At 41.8% G+C, this 27,587-nt stretch overlaps 1 protein-coding gene across 1 annotated transcript in view; it reads right to left on the bottom strand.

Moving 5' to 3' along the window:
* zfpm2a (zinc finger protein, FOG family member 2a) overlaps positions 1–27,587 on the bottom strand; it is a 163,866-nt gene that overhangs the window by 115,894 nt on the left and 20,385 nt on the right. The window contains exon 2 of the mRNA XM_061262790.1: positions 5,087–5,245. Coding sequence (XP_061118774.1) covers positions 5,087–5,245 — 159 coding nt within the window. The remainder of the gene's footprint in view (positions 1–5,086; positions 5,246–27,587) is intronic.

Raw genomic sequence — 27,587 nt, 5'->3', positions numbered from 1 at the left:
AGGGGAGGAAGGCACGGTAAAAACGCAAGGTGAAATTTCACAATTTCTGAAAAAAAAAGATGCCATTGGGTAAATAAAATGACATCATTCTCAAAATGCCAGTACATGGTGTGACAATTGGCTATAAATCGCTGTTGTGAAAGCTATGGTCTGTGTATTGCTCACAAGCAGGACCTCTATAAATGTGAAATTGGCCGTGCAGAGGAAGTTGTTTGAGGAGAGATTCTGTAATCGCCAAGGAGACGCAAAGGTCGAATCTTAAGGAGCTGTATACTTCACCGGCGTGCTCGTGTGTGGGCTTTCTTTGGTTTCCACAGTCAATGCGGCTTCCTCATTTCACACCAATATATGCTGTTTCAGAGCTCTTCCATAAAGAAATAAAGACACTGGCGAGATCCACTCACATCATTTCATGGTACATGAGTAAGCACCAATGTTCCTGAAGCAAACACCTTCTCCAAATAGTTTAAGATTTCCACACTGCTTAATGCTGACACAGTTTGTTGTGTCATGGATTGGTTAAATGTGGTGCTGAATACAAAATAGGTGAAGTCTTCCTGGGATTGTCTTGTATAGTCTTGAAAATGAATAATACAAAATGACAGTGGGAAACCTCTGGCCTTTAGTGGAATATAAGGTGGTAAGAAATGGTTTTCTTTGTTTAAGAAATGGATATACACGGTGCTACTGTTCTGTTCAAATACAAAATAAAAAAATTACTCACATTAACATCAACTAACATGCAGTCAACACATACACATACACTAGTGTATGACACATTTGAAATTGACACATATATCGCCATTTTCTAGAGTGTATTATGTATAGAGTAACCCATTAACCACCAGTTGCTCCCAACCACACCATTTGGCAAACACCTCTTTAGCCTACACTTCCTAAGGTTACTTCCAGTTATACAATGCATTCAAATGAAAACAATAACAAAAACATTAAGCCTTTCTCAGACTCGCTTGCATTAGACCAAGAAATGCCATTACTGAAGAGTGACTCATTCCTCCAACAGAGGAAGGTGACAGAGTTAAATGCTCACACGGAGTCAGGGTGGCCCTAGTCTAAAAGAGTAAAAAGAGAGGTAGAGACATTAAGAGCAACCATTTGGGTGCACGTTGTGGAGCTGAGTTGTCAGTTTGGCCTTCCTCCATTCAACAATGCACAAAAGAAGAGCCAAGAGAGCAGGAAGATGCAAACGCACATTTGTAGTTGGAGAATGAGCAGGACACAGGTCTAAGACCTGGGGGAAGGAACCTCCTGCATGACCTCAAGGTGCTCAAAACAGCTGAGGAACATTATTATTTTTATTTTTTTGCCATGCAAGGGTAAGGCGAATGGGCTAGACTTTGGTGGCATTCAACTTCCTGACCTTTGTGCTTTTAAGCCGCTTTGCTACTTCACCGCACTCTGATCAAAGTTAATAAGTGCTTCATATGTTAATGAAAATTGGTGCTCCTCTTTGTGTGCCTACAGCTTTTTAATACCTATTATAGGCTGAAACTTTTAATGGAGGTTTTAGGTCCCTCTGACAAGCCCATTTCAGTGAGTGACTACACAGATACAAGGCTAAGCTAAGACCGGAGAGTCATTCGACTGCTCAGTGGAGAAACCTTACACGGGAGACCTTTTTCACAGAGAAGCAGGACGAGATAAAGGCCTTGGGATGAGTGGCTGCTTTAAAACCCGCGTTCAGCTCCACACTGGGCTAATTACGTCGTGCCATCAAATCTGAGAGGGTTTAGTTAATCAAGGGTCTCTCTTTCTCTTCCCATAGTCGAAGGGTAACACACATAAACCGTTTAATGCCACCAGGATTGCGTTGCCGTTTAATTCGTGCCACTTCCGCAGAAGTGTTAGGGGAACTTAAGCCACTCAGACATACGGTTAAATTAGTTTAAGAGATCTAATTGCAGAGGGGATGAAGAAGAAATGACTACACCTGATGATTGCTCATAACCAGCACTCACAGAAAAGAAAAATCTTGCAGAGAATATCACTTTGGTGTTACGAGGACTCTGGAGGAGACTGAGCAGAGATAGTTTTGGGAATAATCAAAAGCAGCTTGTACATGACACAGGGAATATTCCAGAAGAATCTCAGGAATTAAACAGATGGTACGGCACATTGTATTCTTTATTAGTACAACTCCGTGTATAGATATTCCAAAACTAATAGGAGCTTTTGAAGTGATGAAGTAAACGTTGGTGTTATCCAAGAATGAAAAACCTGCTTTGTGAAACTGAAGTAAAATCACACTTTTCAGGAACATGAAGAATTTGTGTCAGCTCCCCTGAGCATTATGCGTGGAGAATGTAATTCCCATTCACTTGACTTGATTTTTTTCAGGGCCAAAGTAAGGGATACAGACTGCCAGCACTACTAGCAAGCTGGTATAACAATAATAATATTGATTGTTGATTTACTGCATTCACCACAGATGGTGCCCGTGTGATCTTTGAGATTAATATTAATCAGAGATTATTATGAATCTGTATACTTGTGTCTCTAAATGTTGCTGCTCAATTTTCAAATAAATAATGCTTTCAATATATAATAAAGAAATCACCAAATCGGAAATGAAACACATAGAAAATGGCAAATACTATGGACTACTGAGGTATGGGTCAGGAGTTTTTTATACCTATACCCATCCAACCCACCTGACCCGTTATCATGTGTATAGAACAACCATCTGAAACCGACCCGGTCCACGCACATTAAATACGTAAACAATAACAATAATCGCAGCCAGCATTACAAAATTCCTAATTGTCTTATTCCTCAAAAGACAACTTTAAAATAGCATTTACACAATACTTAGATCCTTCGTTTATGAATCCTCATTTACGTAAATGTTGCTACATCATTATGCACAAGAATTAATGTATTGAATGTTCGCTATAACAACATTCAGAGGGATGCTATAAAAGCATATGCCAGTCCGCTACTTCCTTCCATCAGTAGCAACTCACATACAGAGAGCACACCCGATTAATTTAGAACAAATTAACACAGGACATAATGAATTAGGTTTCAGATTCTCATTTATTATGAACTGGAGACACGTAAAGTGCAAAACTGCACATACACTAAATGCCTTTTCAGGCGAAAGTGTCGTCACTGGACGCCTCATACAAAAATAATGAATATAGCCGATGCATAAGCTACAATAAATCACACAGAGGTCAACTAGCCTGCTCACTGGATTCATTGGCTGCACTATGGAGGAAAATAATTGAGTCCACAGTGGCAGGGTTTAGTCTATTGCACTGCGCTTCGAGCATATGGCCCACTGTGCCAAAAGTGCACTCACTTGCAGCACTCATTGCTGGTATGCACAACATCGCCCTTGCTAGCATGGAGAGGAAAGGTGGATTGGTGATTCTTCCAGAAAGCAAGGAGGTCCACTTTGAAGTTTATCTTTGTGTTAAGAAAACAGAATCTGGTCAAAATTATAGGCTAAAACAACAGATTTATAGAAAAGCCTAGATTTTCGGCAAAGCGTGGTAAAATCAATGAGCTGGCCTACGAGAGTAGGTGGGCAGACTCTTCATACCGGGTAATGGATTTTTTCTGGAGTTCTAGTTTACAATCATCTAGCCTTATGGATAGTGCTGGTATTTGACTGACAGCAAGTCTTGTTTTGGTTGGCTGACAGGCGCTTAGGTTGCAATCGAACATCAATATGAATGAGATAGGAGGCTTCGCTGTTCTTTCACTTGGATTTAGTTTTAAAAAAATGTTGTTGCATAATTCGACCCAAACTTGTCCAACCCAACATAATTTTCAGTTGACCCAAACCTGACCAGGTCGAGCTATGCATCACTACTATGTATTGTATGTACTCTGCACAGTTTAAAAAAATTTCTCCAGAATATGAGTGACAATCACCTAAAAAGAACAATTTCAACAGAATGAATGTTCTGAGACAATATGCCCCCACTCCTTTTTCTCAAAGAACAAAAAAATGAATATTATTATTGAGAGCAGCCAATTCAAAACACAAAAGATTCCCTTTTTAATAGGTATTTTTCACCATGAAATCCCAGAAGGCACTCTGCGGAGGTTTATAGTCGTAAAAATATTTAATTTATTTATTATTTCTTTCTGAGGGGGAAAAAAAGAGGACATTCGAAGCATTCGAAGTAAAATTGACACCGTTTGACTGAAAGCTACTGAATCTTAAAAACACCTACAGTATATAATAAGTCATGGGATCTGAGTGTAAAAGAGAAGAAATAAGAAGTCTGTCATCTTCACATTGTAACCTGGAGCATGCTACAATTAGCTTCTTCTGATGGCAAGGTGTGACCAAAAGGAAACAGAAACTAATTGAAATGGAAACCAAAGTGGAGTTGGCGGGTTTGGCTTAGTTAGTTGTTTGAAGGTAGTCCCCCCCACCGGTGGTGTTTTTGGAGAAGGGGGGAGGGGAAGCAGCCACTGGCTCGAAAATGAGCTTTGTTCTCCTGGGGCCAAACTCCCGCCCCCCCCCCCCTCCCCAAATCACTGTAAGAAGCTGGGAGCTGAGTTGTAGGTGCCATTTCTCAGAGATCAAACTGCAGCGCTCTGATATATTATGGGAATCAGATATCAAACAGACCGGTTTTCAAAGACGAGCATGGAGAGAGCTGGAGAAATTCCCATATAATTAAAAATCCATCCATATTCCATGGTGACCCCAACAAAAGTGGTCCCAGTGACCACAAGTGCTCATCAAGGACTTCTGAGGGATTTTGTTTTTTATGGTTCCGCAAGACCTTTACTGATGATATAATTTTCTATTTAGCTGATGCTTTTATTCAAAGTGACTTGCAGTTGATTAGACTAAGCAGGAGCCAATCGCCCCAGGACCAATGCAGGGTTAAGGGCCTTGTTCAAGGGCCCAACAGCTGTGTGGATCTTATCATGGCTACACCGCGGCCAACCTTCCCAGTCATATACCTTAGCCAGTAGGCTACAGGCTCCCCGCACAGTAATGCCACTGCCCCTTTCATTGTGTAACAGGCCAGGCTGAACACTGAAATGGCTAAATATGATGCTAACAATCTGGATGAGGTGGAGCTAGGAGGCTAACCTTTGTTGCAGAAGTACTCCATGTCTTCACAGCTCAGGTTTTCAGGTTCAAAGTCTGCAGAGAAGTTCTCCTCTGCAGAGAACTCATCTTTGGCCAGGAGCTCATTCTCCTCCGAGACACACTCCTCCTCTTCTTCCTCTAGACCATCTTCTAGGGGCCCTGAGAAAAGAACAAGTTCACTATACAGATTGTGCGGAGACATGCATAACTCGAAGGACACAGGTTTAAAACCCTGGAATGATATGACTGTTCAAGCCTTGAGCAAGAAATATTTGGCTCATTTGCTGATGACTGTTGCTTTACAGTCACTGATAGTGGATGGGAACCCTTCTGGATCCAGCTATGCTACTTTGACCAGCTTGAAAATTGAGCTGGTCAAGCTGGTCATAAATTAGTCTACCTGAGTATGAGCTGGTCAACCAGCCAGTACTAGCTTGTCTGAGTTGGTAGCTGGTCAACAAGCTACCAGCTCTTTCAGATCATAGCTTGAACTTGTCAAACCATGTCATTGTAAGCTGAGAGTTGGTCTAAACTGGTCAACAAGTTAAACCGTGTCGAGCTGGGAGCTGGGAGCTGGTCTAAACTCGTCAACCAGCTACCAGCTGTTTCAAAACCTAGCTTGATCTGTTTTTTCAGCAAGGAATAGAGGCATGTGAAACAGACCTGGGTCAAATAAAACATAATTGTTTTGGAATCAAATACTTTTCTGTGCTCAAATGATTTTGCCTGGTACAACTGAGCCAACCAAGAGGACCTAGGGGGACTTTTTGATATCTTTTTTCATAGGTTCCAATACACCAGACAAGCTCAGTAAAGCATAGAAAAGTATCTGAATCCAAGGCAATGTAGTATTTGATCCAGGTCTGATGTCAACCAAGACAGCAGCAGGGTTGAAATTGGGGTACCTACTCAAAATTAAAGAATGGCTAAGGTACTGCGCACAACTGACTGGGGAAGGACAGAGCTTGAGTGGGGGCCACACAGACCTGCGTTTGAGGCCCACCACTCGGCTGTCATAAAACAACTGAGTTCAGACTGTTGGCAGCTCAGAGTGGGTGAGGGGGGAGGGGAGCAGAGGGGAGAGGGGTGGGGAGGGGGGGGTGGACAACCCTGTCCACATCCACACAATGCCCAGCTCTTTCCTCTGTGAATACACACACGTAAAGATAGGCACACACACTCGCATACACACACACACGCACACACACACACACACCACCTACACTTCCTGTTTTTCTTCCTCCTGAACTATAAATCTGTCCTACAAGCATACTGTAGACAAAAGAATGGCTATTTCTTCATTACCCCCAGCTTTAAAATAGTAGAGTAGAAACTATGGAGAATAACTGCCGGTGAATCATGAAAATCTCATTCTAAGCACTGTGCACACATTTCCAGGGCATATGTGTAGACATTTATATATAAAACAGTAGATTTAGGTGAGCTTATTTTTTGGCCTATGTCTCAGTTTTTTCTTATTCCTCAGCCTCACTTCCACTGGCATAAGTTGACAAATGCCAATAACAGGCTCCAAGGGCAATCAAAATCCCATAATCGAGACTAGATAATACAAAGATCTCTTATACCTGGACTAAGGAAATGATTGAGCACACCTGACTAATCAGAAACACCTGTGAAGCCATTTGTCCCACATATTATGGTGCCCTGAAATGGGGGGGGGGGCTATGTATAAAAAGTGCTGTCATACCTACATGGTGAAACCAAAATGCATAAAATATATTCTTTAATAAAATCTGGAAATTTAAGCACATATGAATTGTCTGAATACAAATCTAAAATCAAGAAAAATAATAATAAAATATTTAATCAGCCAATCAAGTGGCAGCAACTGAATGCATAAAAGCATGCAGAAATGTGATCTCAGAAACTATGACCGTGGAATAATTGTTGGTACCAGAGAGGGTGGTGTGAGTATCTCAGAAACTGCTGTTCTCCAGGGATTTTCACACACAACAGTCTCTAGAGTTTGCAGAGAATGTTATGACATCCAGTGAGCAGCAGTCTGCTCTGCAGACAGAAACGCCTTGTTAATCAGAGAGGTCAGTGGAGAAGGGCCGGACTGGTCAGGGCTGACAGGAAGGTGACAGTGATACAAATAACTACACATTATAACAGTGGTATGTAGAAGAGCATCGTTTACATGTAGGCAAATATACAGTGGGCTCCAGAATTATTGGCATCCCTGACACATCTTCACAGAAACTACAAAGTCTTACATTTTTCAAATAAAAAATATATTTCCCCCAAAAAATAGGTTCCTCAATTATTGCCAAGTTCAGTACTTTGTGCAAACGCCACTGGCAAAGATGACAGCCACAATACTTTCCCTATAATTTTCTGATAAGGTTAGAGAACACATTTGGAGAGATTTCTGACCATTTCTCCATGCAGAACTTTTCATAATCATTGATATCCTTGGGTTACCTCCATCAGTTCAGACCTCACATTTTTCATGGGATTAAGTCTGGACAATCAACTGTACATACGTACCAGACTCAGGTTTGCAGAAGCAAACACATTTTCTGCCAGGTTTTCATGGTACTTTGTTTCATTCCTCATTATGCCATTGATCTTAAATGGTAGCTGTGGACCACATCATCTCCAAAACATCAATGACCCACCGCCATATTTGATAGCAGTTATGAGGTGCTTCATACTTGTATACGTTCCATTTTTCTGTCGATGGTGTGTATGGCCAAAACGTTCAATTTAGGTCTCATCTGACCATAGCACTGTCTTCCAGTCATGATTACAATGAGGTTTGGCAAACTCAGGATGCTTGGTTTTGTTTATTGTGCTCATGGCTAATGGCTGTCCTTGTTGCCACCCTTCAAGAGTTTGCTGGTATGGAGGTGCCATTGTAATATTTTTTAGACTTGACCCCAAGAGACAACTAATCCCTGCCAGTCTTAAACTGTGATCCTTGGGTTACTTATGCCCTTCCTCACCATCTTCCTTACTGTCCGTGGGGATAATATGCACTTGCATCCTCTTCCTGACAAGTGTGCAACCATTCCATTTGTTTTATGTCTTTTTATTATTGCCCGTACAGTGCTAAGTGGTATGGACTAGGTTAGGGTGGACTGTAGCCTAGTGGTTAAGGTAAATGACTGAGACACGCAAGGTCGGTGGTTCTAATCCTGGTGTAGCCACAATAAGATCCGCACAGCCGTTGGGCCCTTGAGCAAGGCCCTTAACCCTGCATTGCTCCAGGGGAGGATTGTCTCCTACTTAGTCTAATCAACTGTATGTCGCTCTGGATAAGAGTGTCTGCCGAATGCCAATAATGTAATGTAATGTTTAACCGTTTATGTATGTTTTTGTACCCATTACCATCGGGCTTTTCCCATGCTGATGGTTGACAAAGGGATTTTGCATGCTTATTGACTCATTTTTATCCTCGACATAGTGAAAAGAGAAGGAAGTGATGGAATGACAGTTCCTTTAGACTGAGATTAACTAAATTAAAGTACAATTGTATTTTATTTACAAAAATTGTTTGGGGTGCTAATAATTTGTGTCAGAAAATAGATTTAAATCATTGAAACAAGAGAGTAAATGTATTGAAATAAACACATATAGTTTTACCTTATGTTTGAACAGAAAATATATAGTCGTTTATTATATGCCAGTATTATATTTCTCTGGTTTTATTCAGGGTGCCTTTAATTCTGGAGCCCAGTGTACGTACATGCTGAAATAAATTTTCAACTTTGCCAGCCAGATGCTTTCCTACAATTACACTCACATACTGTACATAAAGAGTTCAGCAGCCCTCACCACAGATAATTGCTTGACTAATTTTCTAAATTTGAACTTATAACCTCAACTCATAACACACACACACACACAATGGAAGGGCATACTGTAAAAGCACTGCACTGAATGTAGATTTTTCTGAAGATGCATTCGAAGGTCGAGGCTGTTATCTCATTACCTGTTACTGGTCACACGAGGCCATGAATCCAATGGCACAAATTCAACAGATGTCAAAAATGTATCAATGTATCATCAAGTAAAAAAAAACCTTTATCAGCCTCCTCTGATGAAGGTCATGCTGCTTTCTGAGAGGTTGCCTCTTTCTACTTCAGTGTAAGGCAACTTGAATCAGAGTTATTGAATATCCATTTTGTTGCATCTTGCCACTGAAAATGGAGAATGTTCTAGGATTCCAATTCCTTCTCCCTTTTTTGAGCAAGCTCCCTTAATTAATCTTGTGTTGTATTGCTAGGTGGAATACTAGTAAGAATCAAATCCAAGTGACAAAACTTCCACTCCGAGTGCCTCATGACTTTTCACATGAGCACCGGCACAGGAGGTAGAAAGAAAATACTCTTATTAATTTGTTAGCCTTATCAGAGGGTACAATGTTGATTTTTCATTTACATTCCATGCCCCCAGGTAATACACCAGTGCAATCTTAAAGGAGACATTTTTCTGTGTGATTAATTTTTCCCCCTCTGTGCAATATTATTTCTTTAAATCTAAATGATTTCAGAGTTTTGCTTGTAGCTGTACATCTTTTTTTTGGTATTTGCATATTACTATTTTGCTTCAATCAAGGGCGTTGATGGAATTACTGCTACCTGAATTGTATTAGTTACGAAGATGTTTCACCCTGCATTTAAATTATATTAAAATAATCTTCACACACCTTCCATCGGAAAAAAATACAATAAAAATCTGTGTTTAATTTCAGATTGTTTCAATTTCAAAAATACACGCCGAAACGGATCCTACTGTTATATTTATTCTTCTGAAAACTCTTTTTTTTTTTTTGTCCAAGATTCAACATTTCTTCTAATGAATGCTCATACAAGCAGTCTCTGATGCTGATTTCGTTCTGTCACACATGAGTTACGTGGCGGCCTCTCGCCGAACATATTTGCGCTCAGACAGAATAGGCGCGATATCCCCTGAGCACCTTTCTGTGTGTTTGTTCTATTGTAACACCAGCCAGGCCCTCAGCCCTAATAAAGCAATAATTTCAGTTCAAAAAACTCCGGCGTGCTAGAGTCCCTGCCTCCCTTTATTCCGCGGCACACTCGTAAAAGACCCCTGATCTCCGCAAACTGCTTGCTCTTTTCATTAGTCTTATAAATGACTCCTTTGTAGGGCGCTACATCGACAGGCGCTTGCTACATGAAAAGAATTAGCACGTGGATCCCTAATAGACACTGTGAAGGGAGAGCGAGGCTTTAAATTAGGATAGTTTTTTTTTTTGTGATGTTTATCTCCTGCCGTGTACTGCCTTTCAGAAGGAACGAAGCGAATCCTGAAGTGACTCAATATGTCCGCTGGTGCTTAAAATGATGTCTCAAGATAAATATCAGAATATCGGAGGAGATTGCAGGCCAGGATTTTTCTTTTTTAAGACTTGTTTTGATACAACTGAGGATTTCATGAATGTGGGGAAGCATATGTTTATATACAAACATGGACTAATCAGATCATCATGCTCACGTGGGCCTAGTTCACAACCCCATCACACAGGCTCTGAATGGACATGATTTGGCTCTGTAGATGAGAGCGATTTGCACAACAGTTGCGACTCAGAGGTGGATTCAGGACGGAAGTCATGAGCAGCATGTCAAGCGTGGCCACGTTTCTTTACGGGACCCGGAAGACCATAGAACCACAGAAGAAGACCGAAGAAGAAGAAGCGGATAGCTAATGGTAAATAACGCACGGCCCTTTGAAACAGTTCCAAGAAGTATCTGTTGTTTTGATGGCCATTTCCTTGGGACCTGTGCAGATTACTAAAGTTAGATCCCTCTCCACATGTTTAGTTTATTATACAGTATTCATTGCATGAAGAGAGCTGAAATAATTTCAGACAGCAATGATAAGAATAATGACTTTCTAAACGACTAGCACCGCACTCCTAACTCATTTTCTGATAGTGGCGTCTCCGCTATATTTAGTTGTGTACTGTTTAAAACCCTGTCACATTCAATACATATGACCAGTGAATGTTGGTGCATTTCTATAAGGGGAGACGAATGGTCTAGAGGAATGCATGCTCTCCTCCTTCCTTATCTCCCACCCTCTTCCAACACTGGGTCTCTTCCGCACCATTAGAGCAGGGTCATCGCCCCTGTCTTCAATGTTAAATATGCCCAAAAACAATACACGATCGGACTCTGCGAATGCCAAGCGCTCGTTTGAGGCAAAACACACATTCCTTCTTCGATGTTGAAACCAAATGCAGCCCCAACGGCCTCGATCCAAGCAAAAATACCACCTGAAATCCACAATGTCGCCAAACAGGGAATGATGCCCTGTGTAAACTCCAGCAATGGTCAGCCTGGTCATAAAGCTGGTCTAGCGTATGGGTATGCACTGGTCAACCAGCATGGCCAAGCTGGTCATGAAGCTGGTCTAGCTGGGTATGCGCTGGTCAACCAGCATGGCCAAGCTGGTCATGAAGCTGGTCTAGCTGGGTATGCGCTGGTCAACCAGCATGGCCAAGCTGGTCATGAAGCTGGTCTAGCTGGGTATGAGCTGGTCAACCAGCTAGTGCTGGTAGCTTGTCTGAGCTGGTCAACCAACCACCAGGTGTTTCAAAACATAGCTTGAGCTGGTCAAACCATGCCTGAACTAGTCAACCAGCTACCAGCTGTTTCAAAACCTAGCCTGAGCTTTGGGTGCGCCTCAAATACGGGCTTACAGTTTCAAACCGTTTCAAACGGAGCCCAACCATCCGGCCCACTACTGATCCAATGGCCTAAAAAAAGTACTAACAGACAGGGAACGCACGGGCACATAACTCTTTGAGGCGATAACGGACGAAAACACAGCCGAGCCGCTGAACGGGCACCGGAGAATACCCGCACTTTGTAACCTCCGTCAAAAAAAAAAAAACCAGAAGCAGACTCCGCTCAAGCCCTCCGGTTGTCACACGCCTAGTCCGCGGCCCGTGTATCTCGGCGCACAGGCATTGTTTGCGCCCGCCGTAGCCCTGCCTGCTAAGGACTGTATCGTTTCCCTCCATCTTGCTCTGAATACTCGGCTGGGGAGGGAATTTCTGCCCCTGTCCAAACACTAATTCAGGAGCTGGCACTAATAGAGACATTGGTAGTTGAATGGAATTGTGATTACGGGGCCGTCCTTTGTTCACGCCATGCCCTGTGTCAGATACGGATCCGGTTTTAGCGGAGGGAGAAAGCGTTAATGTCTGAAACGGCTTTAGGGACAGGGGGCCCGACGGCGGATGTAGGTTAGGACGGTGTGTACGCACACACGCCGATGACTTTTTGAATGGAGAGAAGATGCGGCGATGTGGCCTACGCCTTAGAAAAGGACTCCAAAAGCAGATGATGATTTAAATAAAAAAATGTTTGATAAATTACATCCAGTACATTCCAACATCTGCAATCTGCTTGTGCTGAGAAGAGACTTCTTAGATTTTACCTTGGGAAATTGTCCCCACAAACTTACGGACAATTACAAACACACACACACAAACACATGCACGAACACAAACGCACACACACACACGTACGAATACAAGCATACACACACACACGCATGAACACAATCACACACATACAGTACAAAACAATAAACCTTCCGCCAAACTCAGAAAAATAAAGCAAGAGACAAACAAGCAGGCCCGGTTTGAGCGACTGCTAATTTCATGCCTGGCGTTTTTACCCCACCGCATTGCAGGGAGCTGGTGGCTGGGCTCTGATAGCGACACCACACATTATCAGCAGGCTACACAGTGTGATGTCCGGATCACAAACCAGGCCTTCTCTATAGCTCCTAATTAGAGGTGAGGTAATTGAATGTGACAGAACAAAGCAGCGGATCTCTATGCGCATGGAAATCATTTTGCCCCTACCTATGCTGCGGTTGTTGTTTTTTTTTTAAATCTGGCCGGCCATTGGAAATGTGACCAGGCTGGCCTGGGGATAAATCCCAGCACCTGAGATTAAACAGGAATGCGTGACCTGGCCTTGTAGCCTTTTTTTGTCAAACCCGTTCCAGCAAAGAGCCCTGCCAACTTTGTGTGTAGCGTAGGGTTCGACACGCCAGGTTGGAACTATGCCTTGTGACTTCTTCCGGCATTGACGCAAGAACAGCGCTCCAACTTCTACAGAGGGCGGCTATATGATTCCTGGGGTAAAAAATACAAATAAATACTTGGACCTGTCAGGGAATTGCAAGGCTTTGGGAAAAAAGGGGTTTGCAAACTGTACTGTGCTAAGATGAAGAAAAAATAACTTTATTGAACCTCTTTTCTTTGTTCTATAAAACATTTATTTAACAGGCACAGATGATTAAAGAAATTTGGATGCTTGCACTAAATACACAGCACCCTAATTAAGTAGCGAAGAGACAAAGTACCAGTCCTGTTTTGTCTGGCTTCAGATTTAGTGCCAATGACACAGACAACAGTCTAGCCATTATTGGATTAATGTTTTTTTATTTTTTTAGGAACCTGCAAAGGATAATATTTAAAATACTCCATTGTGTCTGAGATACAAGAGAGTTCTTGAGTTTTACACACTGTGATCAGACTAAATATGAAACCAATGTCGCAACATTAGTCAGGAGGAAATTACCATTTGTATATTTGTATATTTGCGAATCCTTCATTTTGTTTGTGTGTGAATGGAGCTGGATGGAAAGGCATCAGCAGAGATTGATGTGTTCTCAGAGCGGATTTCTGTGACCGAGAATAAGCGGTGGCATTGTTTAACTTGATTTTCCGGTTGCTAAGCAATGTAATTCTGGTGATTAGAAATGGCTGTGTTCCTAAATTCAGGCACTTACAATCAACAGTCAACAAACTGTTTCAAAAAACTCTGCCGCATGAATCCAAAAGACTCTGTAAATTGCGGCAAAAAAAAAGGAGGAGTTAATCCGGTGATGACAGAACACACCCTTTTGGAAAAGTGGAAAGCTTCCTTGACTGATGACAGTGGCAGCTGTTTGGGAAAGGCTAACCTGCAGTAGGCTACAGCTGATTCACGGAACAAATGCCTAAAGATCGACTGAATGAATGGTACTCTTTAAATTCTTTACAGTGTATTTTTCTGGTGTTGACACTGTTTTAATAATGTCATTCTTTAAGACCATACGTGGAGCATGAAGATAATTCATTGTATTACACAAAATACTGTTTTTTCCAATGAGAACTGATTTATTTTCCTTGAAATATCATCCAACCGATCTTAGTATTAAACAGTTATGCTGTATATGCACAGTATTTGAACTAATTCAAGTGAGAAGCTGCAATATTGAGGATTGAAAACACCCAATTAATTTGCTCTACATTACAATTCACTCGCTGAAGGCAGAGAAAACAAATTGTTTTAGTCATTGCCCCAGTTTTTCCAAGCCAAAAAGTCGGTGGTAACAAAACCGCATAAATTAAAAACTTGAAATTTTACTTGAATGTGACATAGCTTATTAAGTTGACTTTTTTATGTGCTTTTCCTTTTTGAGAGGATATTAAAGGAAATTCTCTCCTCTTACTTCTTTGTCCAATTAATTTGAATTGGAATGGCATGAAAACATTCTGGCATTTGACTATCCCATTAAAATGCTGGAGGCACCTCTAAGTGTTGCCTGCAGGCTGTAGGCCTGTGGCAGATGCCAGCATTGCTGGCTAACCGGGTTTACACTCTGCACACACACAAAAACATCCAACTGGAAATAGCACATCTTGTACAAGTTACATGGTCCCATTCCTGGTATTATGCACCGATGATCCGTTTGTATTGAGATGCAGAGGTTTGGGTGTTCAAACAGTAAAGAAGACACGAAGCAGACTCACCATTTCAAAATGTGTGGCTGCTTATGTAGTCACCTTTAAATAGATTTCTTTGATGATAATAACAATAATAATTATAATAATATGCAAATAACTTGGTGGTAACAAAACTGTTACCAACAAAACTAATACAAGGTATCAGTAACCTTCCATATTTCCTTCCATATTAGGTGATTATTCTGTAAAATACAAACCTAATAATAAAACAATAATAATGTTTTATGATTATGATGATGATGATTTATATTATCATTTGGTCTGTATTTTACAGCGTACTCACCAAATATGGCAGGAGATCTGACACCTCGTATCAGTTTTGTTGCTAACAGTTTTGTTAGCGCCGAGTTATCTGCATGTTCATATACATGCATCACACATACATATATCCATGTATAAAGCTGGGGCAGAAAATAAAAGCATAATTTTCAGAGGCATAATTAATGGATATAAACCTGTTTCCCACTTGAACCTTTGCTTTAGATCAAATCATTGGCTTAGTTTCCTCTTGGGAGCCATCATGGCTAAGTGGAGGCATTCATCTTCTACTACTGGTTTTCAGCAGGAATCAAACAAGCACCGACCACAGCCAGCCATCCACGGTCCCCCTCTGCTAAATGTGCCTCTCAGTGTGTTGTCTCAATACACACTTAAACAGAAAAACCTACAAATCTGAAACTAAAACACGACATTTTTTTACATCTTAGACATGATTGTTTGTACTTGAGAAATAATTACAGTGCAACCGCATACTGTATTAGTTCTAATTCATTATACTGAATCTGAAATGCAAGAATACTCATTCTGGACAACTTGACGCAAAACAAAGAATGTTAAGGCTATTGCCAGAATTAAAAATACTTTGAATAAATAATCAGCTGTAAATGATGACAAAAGTTTTTTTCATGGAAATAAACGGAGAGCCTTTGGAAAAGAGTATTAGTGTCACACATAAAGCAAAATGAACATGATTTTCCCCATCAAGGAAGAATTTATGGAACGGATATATCTAAAGATGTCAATTTAGTTTTTTGTTAAAAGACGGGGGTTGGGGTGGGGGTTCTTTTGCAAGAAATTCATCATTAATTCAATTCTAATTTGCCCCTGGTTCCTATTTTGACTATTGATAGTTCCACTTCTTAATACCCGGATAAAAATTCAGTGTTATAACTCAGAGGAGACTGCACAGCCGATATCATCTAAATATTACCAATGCCAAAAAGAAGTGTGAAGTCTGATGAACATTTCAAAAGAACAATTCTTTATGGATCAGCTAAATCTTTTCCACTTTTTAATTAAAAGTAAAGAAAATAGAAGCTAATTATCCTGTAAAGATTAGCTGGTGGGCATCTTCCTGTAAATTAGTTCTAATTAAAAGGAAATTGTCAAATGACATTCAAAGTACTGTCCTTTAAAAACAGACAGACTTTTTTACATTCTTGATCTTGGTCATGTGAAGCTTATTGCTAACTGATTAGAATTCTGCCAGCGTCTCACAGAGATGGAGAGAGACCCAACTTCCTTCTCTCCCATTTGCACAGACAAGACAAGATGGCTGCCTAAAGGGGTGTGTGCCCAGGTGTGCCTTGTGTGAAATTATGTTTGCGTTGAAGGCCCTTTTAATCTACCTTCTGGTGCATCAGAACATGGCAGTCACAACATCCAAAAATTATAAAAAAGTATGCAGTTTTTAACTATCCTTACAAAATAATAAATATGAGCATCGTTTATACTGTATTGAGAAAGCATTTTGAAAACCCTGATAAAAAAACAAAAAAAAACCTCAAGCTAGATTTTGAAACAGCTCACACTAGCTCCCCGCTCAACATGGTTGGACCAGCTCAAGCTAGATTTTGAAACAGCTGGTAGCTGGTTGACCAGTTCTGACCTGCTCCCAGATGACTTAGCTGGTTCACCAGTTCGGACCAGCTCCCAGCTTGACATGGTTTGACCAGCTCAAGCTATGTGTTGGAACAGCTGGTAGCTGGACAAGCCATGCTTTTTGACCAGCTCATACCCAGCTAGACCAACTTACGACCAGCTCAATTTCCAAGCTGGTCAAGCTGGCATAGCTGGATTTTACAGAAGGGCTGCATTCAGTGTGTGCATGAGGGCCCCTAAAGAGTTCCTAGAGGCATTCCCATATTGTATGATTGTTTCTTTGACATAAAAACCGTCACAATGACTAATGTCCTAATTGCACTCTCAACACTGACCACCTGGATCACTCACCTGCTCCTAAGTCATTAGCTTTATTGATTCTTACTGTTGTACAGCAGCTAGAAGGACACTGCACAGCACCACCCACACACAACGACAAAGAATAAAATGATGTTCAAGAAGCAAAGCAAAGCTTTGCTCTGGGGGGGGGACACGTTTGATCCAACCACTGTGGTAGTCTGTCCTTAACTTTGCATAGCATTACATTTCTTTCGCACCTCACTCAACTTTTGTGAGGAATTTCAAGGACTACCAAAATGCCTGATGCGTAAGAACAGAAACATGTAATGTGCTCTTAGATTCTTACTTGAAAGAGTTCTTAGAGCGAAAACCTGCTTCTGCAAGCAATTTAAAAATACATCAAACACGAACATCTAAGAAAACATGAAATAAAAACCTCAGAAAATTGAATGAAATGGGAGCATCCGTAAGGGAATCCGAATTCTGCAAACAGTGCAAGTATAAACTTTTATGTACTGTAAAGGTTTATGTGAGAAAGCAATGAAAACATTGTTGGGAAACACACATCTTCAAGCCTTGGAATCTCACTGCCCAAGATAATCATTTATACCTAGATTTATCCACTCTAATTGCTCTTCAAGCAGCAAAAGCAGAGCCCACTGTTCACAATGTGACAGGTCTACATGTCTAGCTCAGAAAAAAAACAACTGACTTTTTTAATGGAAGGAGGAAACAGATCCGTTTCAAAAGGCTGTTGAACCTGCTCCATAGGGAACGAGTGTTCACACATTAAATGGAAGTCGCATAACTTTGACCTTTAAAAGGAGACACTCGGAGTGAAGGTGCTGTCAAAATATTCCTTCAGAAATGACAATCCTGCTCGGCGGTTGCAGGCCTTGACATGCCGAAGAAGTGAGAGGTACAGGAAGAGCCATGACCTGGTGATACTGACATTACAAAGGTGAGGATTGTTATCGTGTTCGCCAACCGTTTCAGAGCCCAAGCATGTTGGTTATTTTTAGCAGGCATCTTCTTCTTTTTAAGGTCACAAATATCCTCTTCATTTTTTGACAAAAATGTACCAATTCACCTAACTACATTCCAGCATAGGGAAATGTTATCCTTGGCAAAATATCAACCTTGATTCATTCATATCAATAAAATAATAAATATTAAGTATTCCATTACAAGTAGTCATGTTTTTTTTATCAACACCAAATATACGAACATAATCAGAATATACTTTATTTAGTGTAACATTTATAATCTACTTAAAAATAACAGTGGAAAAATATGTTCAGTGCTGCCTAAGAGTGTGTGCATACACAGTACATCAAAAGGCTAAGAAACAAGTGAATTAAACAAGTTTCATTACAATCATTTTGTTGTCGTTTTTACAAAAATGAATGTACAATATTCTGATCCCTGAATCCCCACAGAGATCAGAATACCAAAATTATTTATTGGTTAATATTATTGCAAGATTATTATTATTATTATAATTATTATTATTATTATTATTATTATTATTATTAATGTCCAGTTTTAATAACATTACTGCACTACCAAAAGCAGTAGTTGCAGCAGCACAGGTAGTCACAACAGTTACAGTGCAAAGCTAGCCTTAAGAGTGGTAGTGCTGCATATTTTTTTTCACACTAAGCTGAGATACTGAAAGCGGAACAAAAGGCTGTTCCATTACGACTCCTTCCATCAAATCCACTGAGAATAGCCAAACCTAAATATCAGTCTACATTTTACAAAATGCTTCCACATTACAAGCAAATTACTAGTGCTCTGCGAGGAAGCTACAGAGGAACAAAGACGGGCGGCCATAATTATATCCTGGCGTGTACGGCATGTCAATGGGCACCTTCGTTCTGGGGGCCATTCCCACGGGCCCCAAGGCATCAAAATGATGTCCAAATTATTTTGCGCTGTATCGCCGTGCGACGCGATTATCATATTTACTGGTGCTGCATTATGACAACAGTGTTGTTTACACCTGTCTCCCGGAGAAGCCGGGGTATACACACTCTAATTTAGCAAATGTACAGTATGCATATGAGCTTGTTGGCAGGGATTTAAATTAGGTCAGAAATGGAATACATCAATAGCGACCCATATGTGCATCTTTTTTTCTCCCCTCCTCTCTTCTCCACTCTCCCTTCTCTGCTCAGAAGCTCGGCGACGGAGCAGCTTGGCGACTGCGGCGGTATGATATGTGCAAATCACATTTACAGATGAGCTTGAAACTCCCTTTAATATTCAGATACGAGACGGCGCCAAGCCGCACGCCCCGCTAAGACTCGAATCGGGAGAAAAGCGAGATCCGCGTCATTAAGGGAATCGTTAGCGCGGTTTAACGTTTCGCATATTTCACAGAAATGTACGCCCGGGTAAAAAACATCACTATTTATCAGCGATAACAATGGCGACAGCTCCCCAAAAAACCTCCCTGAAAACATTTTGTCGAAATCCTTTTTTTTTTTTTTCGCACCCAAAGTCCTCTTCGATTCCCTCATCCCTCCGTCGGTTGGGTACGTCTGAATTTTTTTCACCCCCACCGTCGTATTATTTCTTTTTTCCCCCAAACGAGAGTCACGCGTCATCGGCTCCGGATGGAGACGGCAGGGACACGTGTCCCTCCCGCTCTCCTGTACATCAAACACACAACTGTGGAAACCTGGCTCCGGATGAGGGCATCCGAAGCCACGCTGCCCATGCCATGCCGCGTCGAGTACCATACCGCCTGGCTCGGCCCAACTCATTTCCCTATGCCTGTCAGCACCGTGAAAGATTATCCCCGGTATCTACCAGGCCCTGCGCAAGACTCTGGCAAACATTACCAGGCCTGTTACACTGGCCCCCTCCCCCCACTCCCTACGCCTCCCTTCCCGAAGACGGTTTTCAGGTGGGCGAAGTAATTTAACACCATTTCAAAGGACCCCGAAGAGTCACGTGACGCCCTCGTTCTTCCCTCCTAGTTTTCGACGGCAGGTTGAGACGCGCCTCTACGTTATTTCCGAAACGCGCCGACACCACGTTTCAGCGCCGGCTCTCGACCCCCGTCCCCCAACTCCCCCCCCCCCCCCCCCGCCCCCCATTTCCGTGCTTCTCAGCCGACGTCAAATTTGTCCCCGTGCCATTTTAATTACAGCCGAGGCAATCTTTATGGTGGCATTCTGTGGGAACGCCGATCTGCGAAATAGGTGATAAGTCCAACCACGGCCCCAGCCTCGGTATCAGTATTAAACAGACACTTAATTGAATAATGTGACCTAAGAGCCCGATCCTCGGAAATGGCATGTAAAAAAATATCATTTCGAATATTAAAACAGTGAAATGGTTTGCGTGATGCCAACAGTGCGGAAAAAAAAAAGCGGAGGAAAAAAACGAGCGCACGCACTGGCTCGCCTCCCGCGACTGGCCGTCGTCGGAACAGGGAGAATCTTAACGGAGCAGATACGTGAGAGAGAGGCGTCCTGGAAGCGCGGCGTCCGTGTTCGGGGAGATAGAGGAGAGAACGTGCCCGGCTCTGGGTCCGTCCCCAGCCTCGCGTGCCTCCTCCAGGTTCCCCCGCTCCCCGCTCCCCTCCCTTCCACCACAGCTTAAAGACAATGACTCCAAGCCCCCTTCCTGTTTTGGGATGGCTGTCAGAGAATGATGGCACAGTTTCAACACTGCAGCAGGTTTGTTCGAGGCGTCTGATAAAAAAATTGGAGGGTGGTGGTGGTGGTGGGGGTGGGGTGGGGGGGTGGTGTTCCACAGTTCAATGCTGATTTGACTGCTAGCATAATTTTGCGGGAGACTATTTGCAGATGCGGCGGAGTTATCAATCCGAACAGACACACAATCCGGGTCCAATGTCACTTCTCCTCATTATGTTAATGGTTAATACATGCAAATGAAAACATTCCGGCAATTTGATTTCTTTGAAGATAGTTTGCATATTGTCTTAGCCATAATGATGGTACACTTTCTCCCTAGCTTCGATTTATGCAAGGGTAGTTAGTTCATTTTTATCAGCTACCGAGTTCATTTCTAAGGCTACTGGAATGTGTTTTCCCCTTCCCCTCACTATTTAACTAATTAGGATTCAGGTACCATAAGCAGATTTTTCACGCTATTGGTGTTTTTCTTAATTAAGAAACAAATGAATTCTCCCCAGCAAAATAGATGGAACAACGGGATAGGGTGCCAGAGGCCAGATGCGGCACTTCTTAATTAGAAGTCACTCTATTGTCTGAGGTTTTTTAATGAAGCCCCAATCTAAATGGATATCAAAAAAGCTGCTGGTGAAAAAAAAAAAAAAAAAAAATCCGGCCATTTAAAATAATAAGAAAATAAAGATAATGAGAGACAAAAGATATGTACTGGCAGCGAGGCCTCGCACCTGCAGTTCAGCGAATATAATGCATTTGTTACCTTTTGGATTTGACTGGTTTTAACAGCTTGATCCTCAACCTTCCCCGCCCCCCCCCCCCCCCCCCCCCCCCCCTTTCTTCCCCACTCTGAGCAGTTTTCCCTGCTAAGCTAAGACAGCTACGTTCTTTCCAACTTCTTTTCAAAGGACATTTCGTTAGCCAGCTGCTAAATGACTCATGTACAAGAAACTTTTCTGGAAAGGGTTGTGCTTTTCCGATTCTGCCCACACACAAGATTTGGTGAGTGATTCAATCGAAGCGCAAAGTCGTCAATCTGGCTTACACGTTTGAACCGCACGTTTACAGAAATAACTTGTTGTTTTAAACGGAATGCAGAATCTCAATTGAGGTTGAAGTAAGACCCCCGAACTACACGGTAACAAACAGGGGGGAAAAACAGACAAAGTTAATGGCAAACTGCTTTGCATTTTGATCGAATTTGCGGCTAAAACAAGGGCACCAAGGGGGAAAAGAACATTCTAGAAAAGCTTAAATAAAAATAAAAAAACCTATGGCGAAAGCATGCCAAAGATTACCGGGCTGTAAGCGTCGCTTTTTTAGGTCTTCTGAAAGGGATCTGAGGGAGGAACGGTGATTTGGGTCAGACTGCCGACACGTCGTGCCTTGCCGCCCGAGGCGATAGCATCGGGGTCTGCTTCCACTGAAATGAAACCCTCGCATGCCCACATGTGCTGCCAACCCCATCACTTGGGCATCAGACGGTATGGCTTAGGAGGTCCCCGTGGACAGGCAAGCGCCCACTGATATGGCCCAGGACTGGCCAGCCTGGGCCAAGCATCCCTGTGCCCGTGTGCCGTGCCATCAATCGCCACTGCTAGTGCCAGGCTGGACCGGCACCAGCAATCCATTTCAAAGAGGGTTTTATGGATCAGGTATACGGGATGAATTTCCATCGCCTTTGTAATGCTCCGTGTCAAAAGGGAAGCCACTGGCGACTACAACTATATAAAGTTCTTGTAGCTTTCTTTTTGTTTGCATAGCAAATGCGAAATGATCTTATCGAAGAGAAAAACTCTTGTTTATTATCAAAGAGATAAGATATGGCAAAGAGAGTTGATTATAAGAATCTCAGCAAGTATAGCATATTTAAGTTAGCCTGACAGTCATTAATGTAAATAGGCCAGGATTCAATGTGTCCTTTACATTTACTCAAGTTTAGTGCTTACATTTATTTTTCAAGCCAAAGTTAAAAACAAAAGGTGATAGAATCCAAGAACCAAGTGTAAATAGGTATTCAATTAGGAGGAATCAAAAAATAGAAACTGCCTGTCAATCAAAGCCTGGTTGTTTACAAACTGTACTACTTATGATTTATTGCGTTCAGGGATTCAAAATTCATATATTCCATTCATTTCTCTAAGTGTGCCAAATGTCTTTTAATCTAAAGGCAGCATGATTCCTGTTTTACCGACCTGCTACTGTAAGAATATGAGCTATTAAAATGCAATGGCCATGCATACCAATTAGAAAATTATGATTTTATTTTATTTTTTATCAAATTAGCAAATTACCATTTTTTGACATTTGTAATCTCATTTTTGTCTAAACATATGGTGCATGGCTCGGGAATTTATCTGTTATTTTCCCAGGAAGTTACTTTCTTATTAAAAATGCCATGTATTAAACACCTCTACTTATCCCCACATTACCATAATCCCCCCCAATGTTCACCGATGTGCTTTCTCTCTCATTTAGAACCATGCTTGTTTATTTATATCTCTGAATGAGATTAGAGGAGAAGATTACCTAGTGCAGGAACATGAATAGCGATCAAAGACTTGAGGATAATGAAAGTCTTTCAGTGAATTCTCTCCTCTTTAAAATCTGTCGGCGGAGTATTAGAACAATGCGCATGGTAGTGCTGAGTACAGTAAGACAACAGTAATACGGAATCCCAAGGGACACACCTCATGTAAACAATCCTATTCAACATGCTGTGCATTAAGGCTGAACGTCCTCCGGTGTTAAGGAATGACATTCAAATCAGACGTCTGAGACATTAAAATAAGAACCCCTCAAAAGTGTTCAGGAATAATCGATAAAATGGATAGACTGACGTTTAACTTTGTTATCACAAATACACAGATTTGCCTGGCTGTAATGTGTCACACACACACATAGATTTTATATTTTGTACTTTTTAAAATATTTTCTCATTGTGACGCGTTAGATTTGAAGATTCCAACTCTGCACTTATCTAATTTAAACAAAATCGAATCTGACTCAGTTTAAGTATTTTGTATAACTGTGCGATGTTACCCCCTTTCCACGTGGCATCACATATGCATACATAAACTAACATTTTATTTTATTTGCACATGAAAACCATTCCAAATTGAAATATTATTTGGTCAGTAAGTAGATTGCTGGCACAGAGCGTGATTATTTTGTTACTGTCATGCAGCACCCCATTGTAAAAATGTCTCGCTCTATAGAAATGCATACTCCAAAATAGGGAGGGTCTCGTGTAATCTTCTCCAGCTATTACGTATGAAGCACCCATGCGTTTACCATGCTGGGACCTCCCAAAAGTACGAAAGGGATTCCCTGACAGAGGTCAAGTGAAAAACGCAAATCAATTCCACAATATGTGAGTGCTTCAGAATTAAATAACAAGCTGTACCTTTCCTGCCGTCTCCAAAGTGACCCCATCAAGGGCGTCTGTTAAACCTGCATCACGTGACTTAAAACAGACCACAGCCATTATCGTTAAAGCCCAGGTCTCCGGCAGATAGACTCGCCGGGGTCTGGTTTTATACACATTGGGTTGATTCTGTGCATGCGCTATGCAGAGTCTTATAAATTAAGTCTCAATTTCCTGCGCTTAATTCGACGTGCCAATGTTGTAGTGGGCCGTTTCTCCCATCAATTACGCCGTAATTGGCGGAATCAAGGTCACGCGAGCTAAAACACGAGTAGCCAAATCCTTTCCAAAAACCCACAAAAACAAAGAGAAGAAGGCGGAGTGGGTATCACAATAACATCAGCGCTGTTTCCTGACAAGCGGCGGAAACTTTCCGCAGGGATTTTAAATGTATTTATTTCTCTTTTTTTTGTGGACCGATCTTCTCTCAGTTCCCTAATTATTTATCCCGTAAGCCTTTATGGGACTCATTAATTTCTCCTCTCTTTTACCTTCCATTGAAACTCTGAAGTCAACCTGCATCTGGCGCTGATAACGTGGGGGTCTATGCTACTGAGACGGGCTCCCAGCCTGCCTCTCCCCGCCGCGGCTTCGGATGGTGAAAGGGAATGTTCTTTCCGAGGGCTGAGAGGATAATGGTATTAGGAATAGCACTCCGCGCTTTAAATCCGTAAAGACGTGCCAGTTTAACGGGAAGCAATTGCTCGGAATTTGTTGTGCCGCGTCTCTTAATTCGGTGCGATCTACAGCGAGCCGGGGGGCGGAAGCGGAGGAAATGCCCGGCGTGAAGACGCCGATGTCACAAATCGAACGACCAGATTTCACCGGCAATTGTCGTGTGGCGTAAGATGCGAAAGACACCTCTTATTTGTCCACTAAGGTGTAAGGCTTGGGTTCCTTTAACATTGTTACTGTAAATGCAATCCGTCTTCGCAAACACAGTGGCAAGATCAGCCAACGCCAACTTAACTGTGTTCCCCGCGAAAAAGGAACAAGTAAAATGCCTTTATTTGTTCGTCAAAGGTAACGCTTTGATTAAATCCGTGCCTAAATGTCACCTGGGTGCTCGCCATACGGCGAAACGTGCCTCTTAAAGCAGCGCAGGGTACAATACGGGGTTAAACGGCAGCTGCAAAAATCACCCTCTGAAGTGAAACTGAGGGTTTGAGGTGTTTTTGGAGATACGGCTGGCCTACCAGGCTGCCCTACGCTCCTGGCAAAGGCCTGACACACATGCCTCTCGAAGAGAGGGAGATGGGCTGTTGTCAAAATTTCAAACATGGGAGTCTAGGATCTGTGCGGACGTCTGCTTCAGTGTGAGATCGCACCCCAGCAGGGACATTTCGAGGGCATCTGTCTCTCCCTCATGTCACAGTCTGGTACTCTGTTTAACGGCGGAGTATGGCAATGGCAACACCAGGCCAACGTTGGCTCAAGCTCACACCCGATTCACACAGTTCTGTCTTAAGAGCCACCGTGCAGACCGGGGTCCGGGCTAAAAACAAAAGTGATTCATCCGCAACTTGAAATAACGAATCTAAAGAAAGACACATCCGCGCCGCTTCCAAATAAGTTCTGTGGCAAGCAAATGTTGTTTTTTTCATAAACAAAAAAAAGTTAAAATGGCTCTGAAATGAGAATTTGTGGCAGTGAGGAACAAACGCATTCAAATGAGGCTGAATCGGGGCCTGAGACTACATTGCTTCCTTATGTTGGCCCTCAAAGTGAAAGATAGGAACTCACCTGAAACTTTTGAAGATGTAGCCTATACAATATGATAATAAAAACCCAGTGTAGCGGTGGTAAAGAGCAAATGCACAGTAACTGTTATTTTAAAAGAAAGCCTGACAACAAAGACCAAACAGACAGTTAGAGCTGTACTATCAGCAGTAGGCAGAGGTTTGTAGGACCCGGGCTAATTTCTTTCAAGTTACTCTTTAAAGGAAATTCAGCACATACATTTCCATTTTTGCAAGCGGTGGAGAAAAATATCAATATGGCAGCAATTTGCTCAGAAATTCACACTGATACGGACCTATCTGTCTGCTGTTTACTTATATAATGTATTGACTAATATATATTTTTTTGTTATTATTTTTAAAGCTGACCACACACAATATTGTGAGGTTGCTGGAAAGACATCAAATCCATATATTTTTTGGGCAACATAAAGTAACTTGACATTAATTTGTGAAAGAATTCTACAATAATAGTTTAGACTAGAGAGACTTGCAACTGTTGTTTTGCCTGGATCTATTTGTATATGAATTTGCATTTCAAAATAGGCCTACTTCATGTGGTATCATAGGTTAAGATTGCAGAAACAATTGTCAAGGGTTCAAAAGCAGGATTAGCCAAAGGAAACAGACAAGAAACAAGTTGAATCTCTTATATAAAACCCTTCTATACAAATGTATATTAAACGCTTGAAATCATTCAAAATAATGAAAAAACTGAGATTGTAGAGCTCAGATTTTTTTCTTAAAATACTGTTCTGATGCTGATACTGTTGCTGTTTCTTTCCTATTGTTTCTGCCTCACATTTGAATTGCTTAGGCATGAACTTATCCGTTAACCTCCAATCGCAAAGTCAATTCAAACATGACATCAACAAGACATTATGGTTGTGAAAACAGTGACAATAAAACGATAAGACAATTATAAGATTGAACCCCGTGGAATAATTTGCCCTCTGCATTTGACCCATCCCAGTTACTTAGGAGCAGTGGACAGCCACAGAGCCATGGACCACAACCAGTTCTGAGGCCAGTTCCTTGGTCAATCGCAACGGCTGGAGCACACTGAACCGGAACTTGAATGTGTTCACATGCGAGAGGAAACTAGAATACCTGGAGGAAACCCACGCAAACACAGGGAGAACGTAAAAACCCCAGGCCGGTCGGGATTCAAACCTAGAACCTCCTCCTTGTTACAAGGAACATTGTTGCCTGTGGGTCATTGGCCTGACCAGTTAAGTTAAAAGTGCCCCCAATGAGATGAACCATCGAGGATCTGAAGCCCAGATCTGACTGACAGGATGAAACAAGCCTGTTTCAGAGGTTGAACCATAACAGTGGGTTCTGGGTGACCCGGTTCTCAAACCTCTCTCATCTCCGCAAAGCTGCGTCTGTACGGACAAGCACGGTCGAACCGGCGACAGTCCTCACTGAGCACAAGAAATCACCTTTCAGCCTCATCAATAGGGAGATTTTTCAACTCTTTCAAAGCAATAAAACAATATTCTGCTTTGAAAACCTCCCTTTTTCTTTGCCCAGCCATTTCCCCCCAGGTTTAGTCTTTCAAACTCTAGTTTTAGTATGTTTGCCTTGAGTAAATATATACTCTTGGTCATGATATTTTTCCAAGGCACATTTTTTAACATACGCCTAATTTCCATACGTTTATTCCTACAGGCACCTCTACAGG

Source organism: Conger conger, chromosome 1 (genome assembly GCF_963514075.1).
Source record: "Conger conger chromosome 1, fConCon1.1, whole genome shotgun sequence".
Taxonomy (NCBI): domain Eukaryota; kingdom Metazoa; phylum Chordata; class Actinopteri; order Anguilliformes; family Congridae; genus Conger; species Conger conger.
This window is presented reverse-complemented; position numbering and strand designations above follow the sequence as displayed.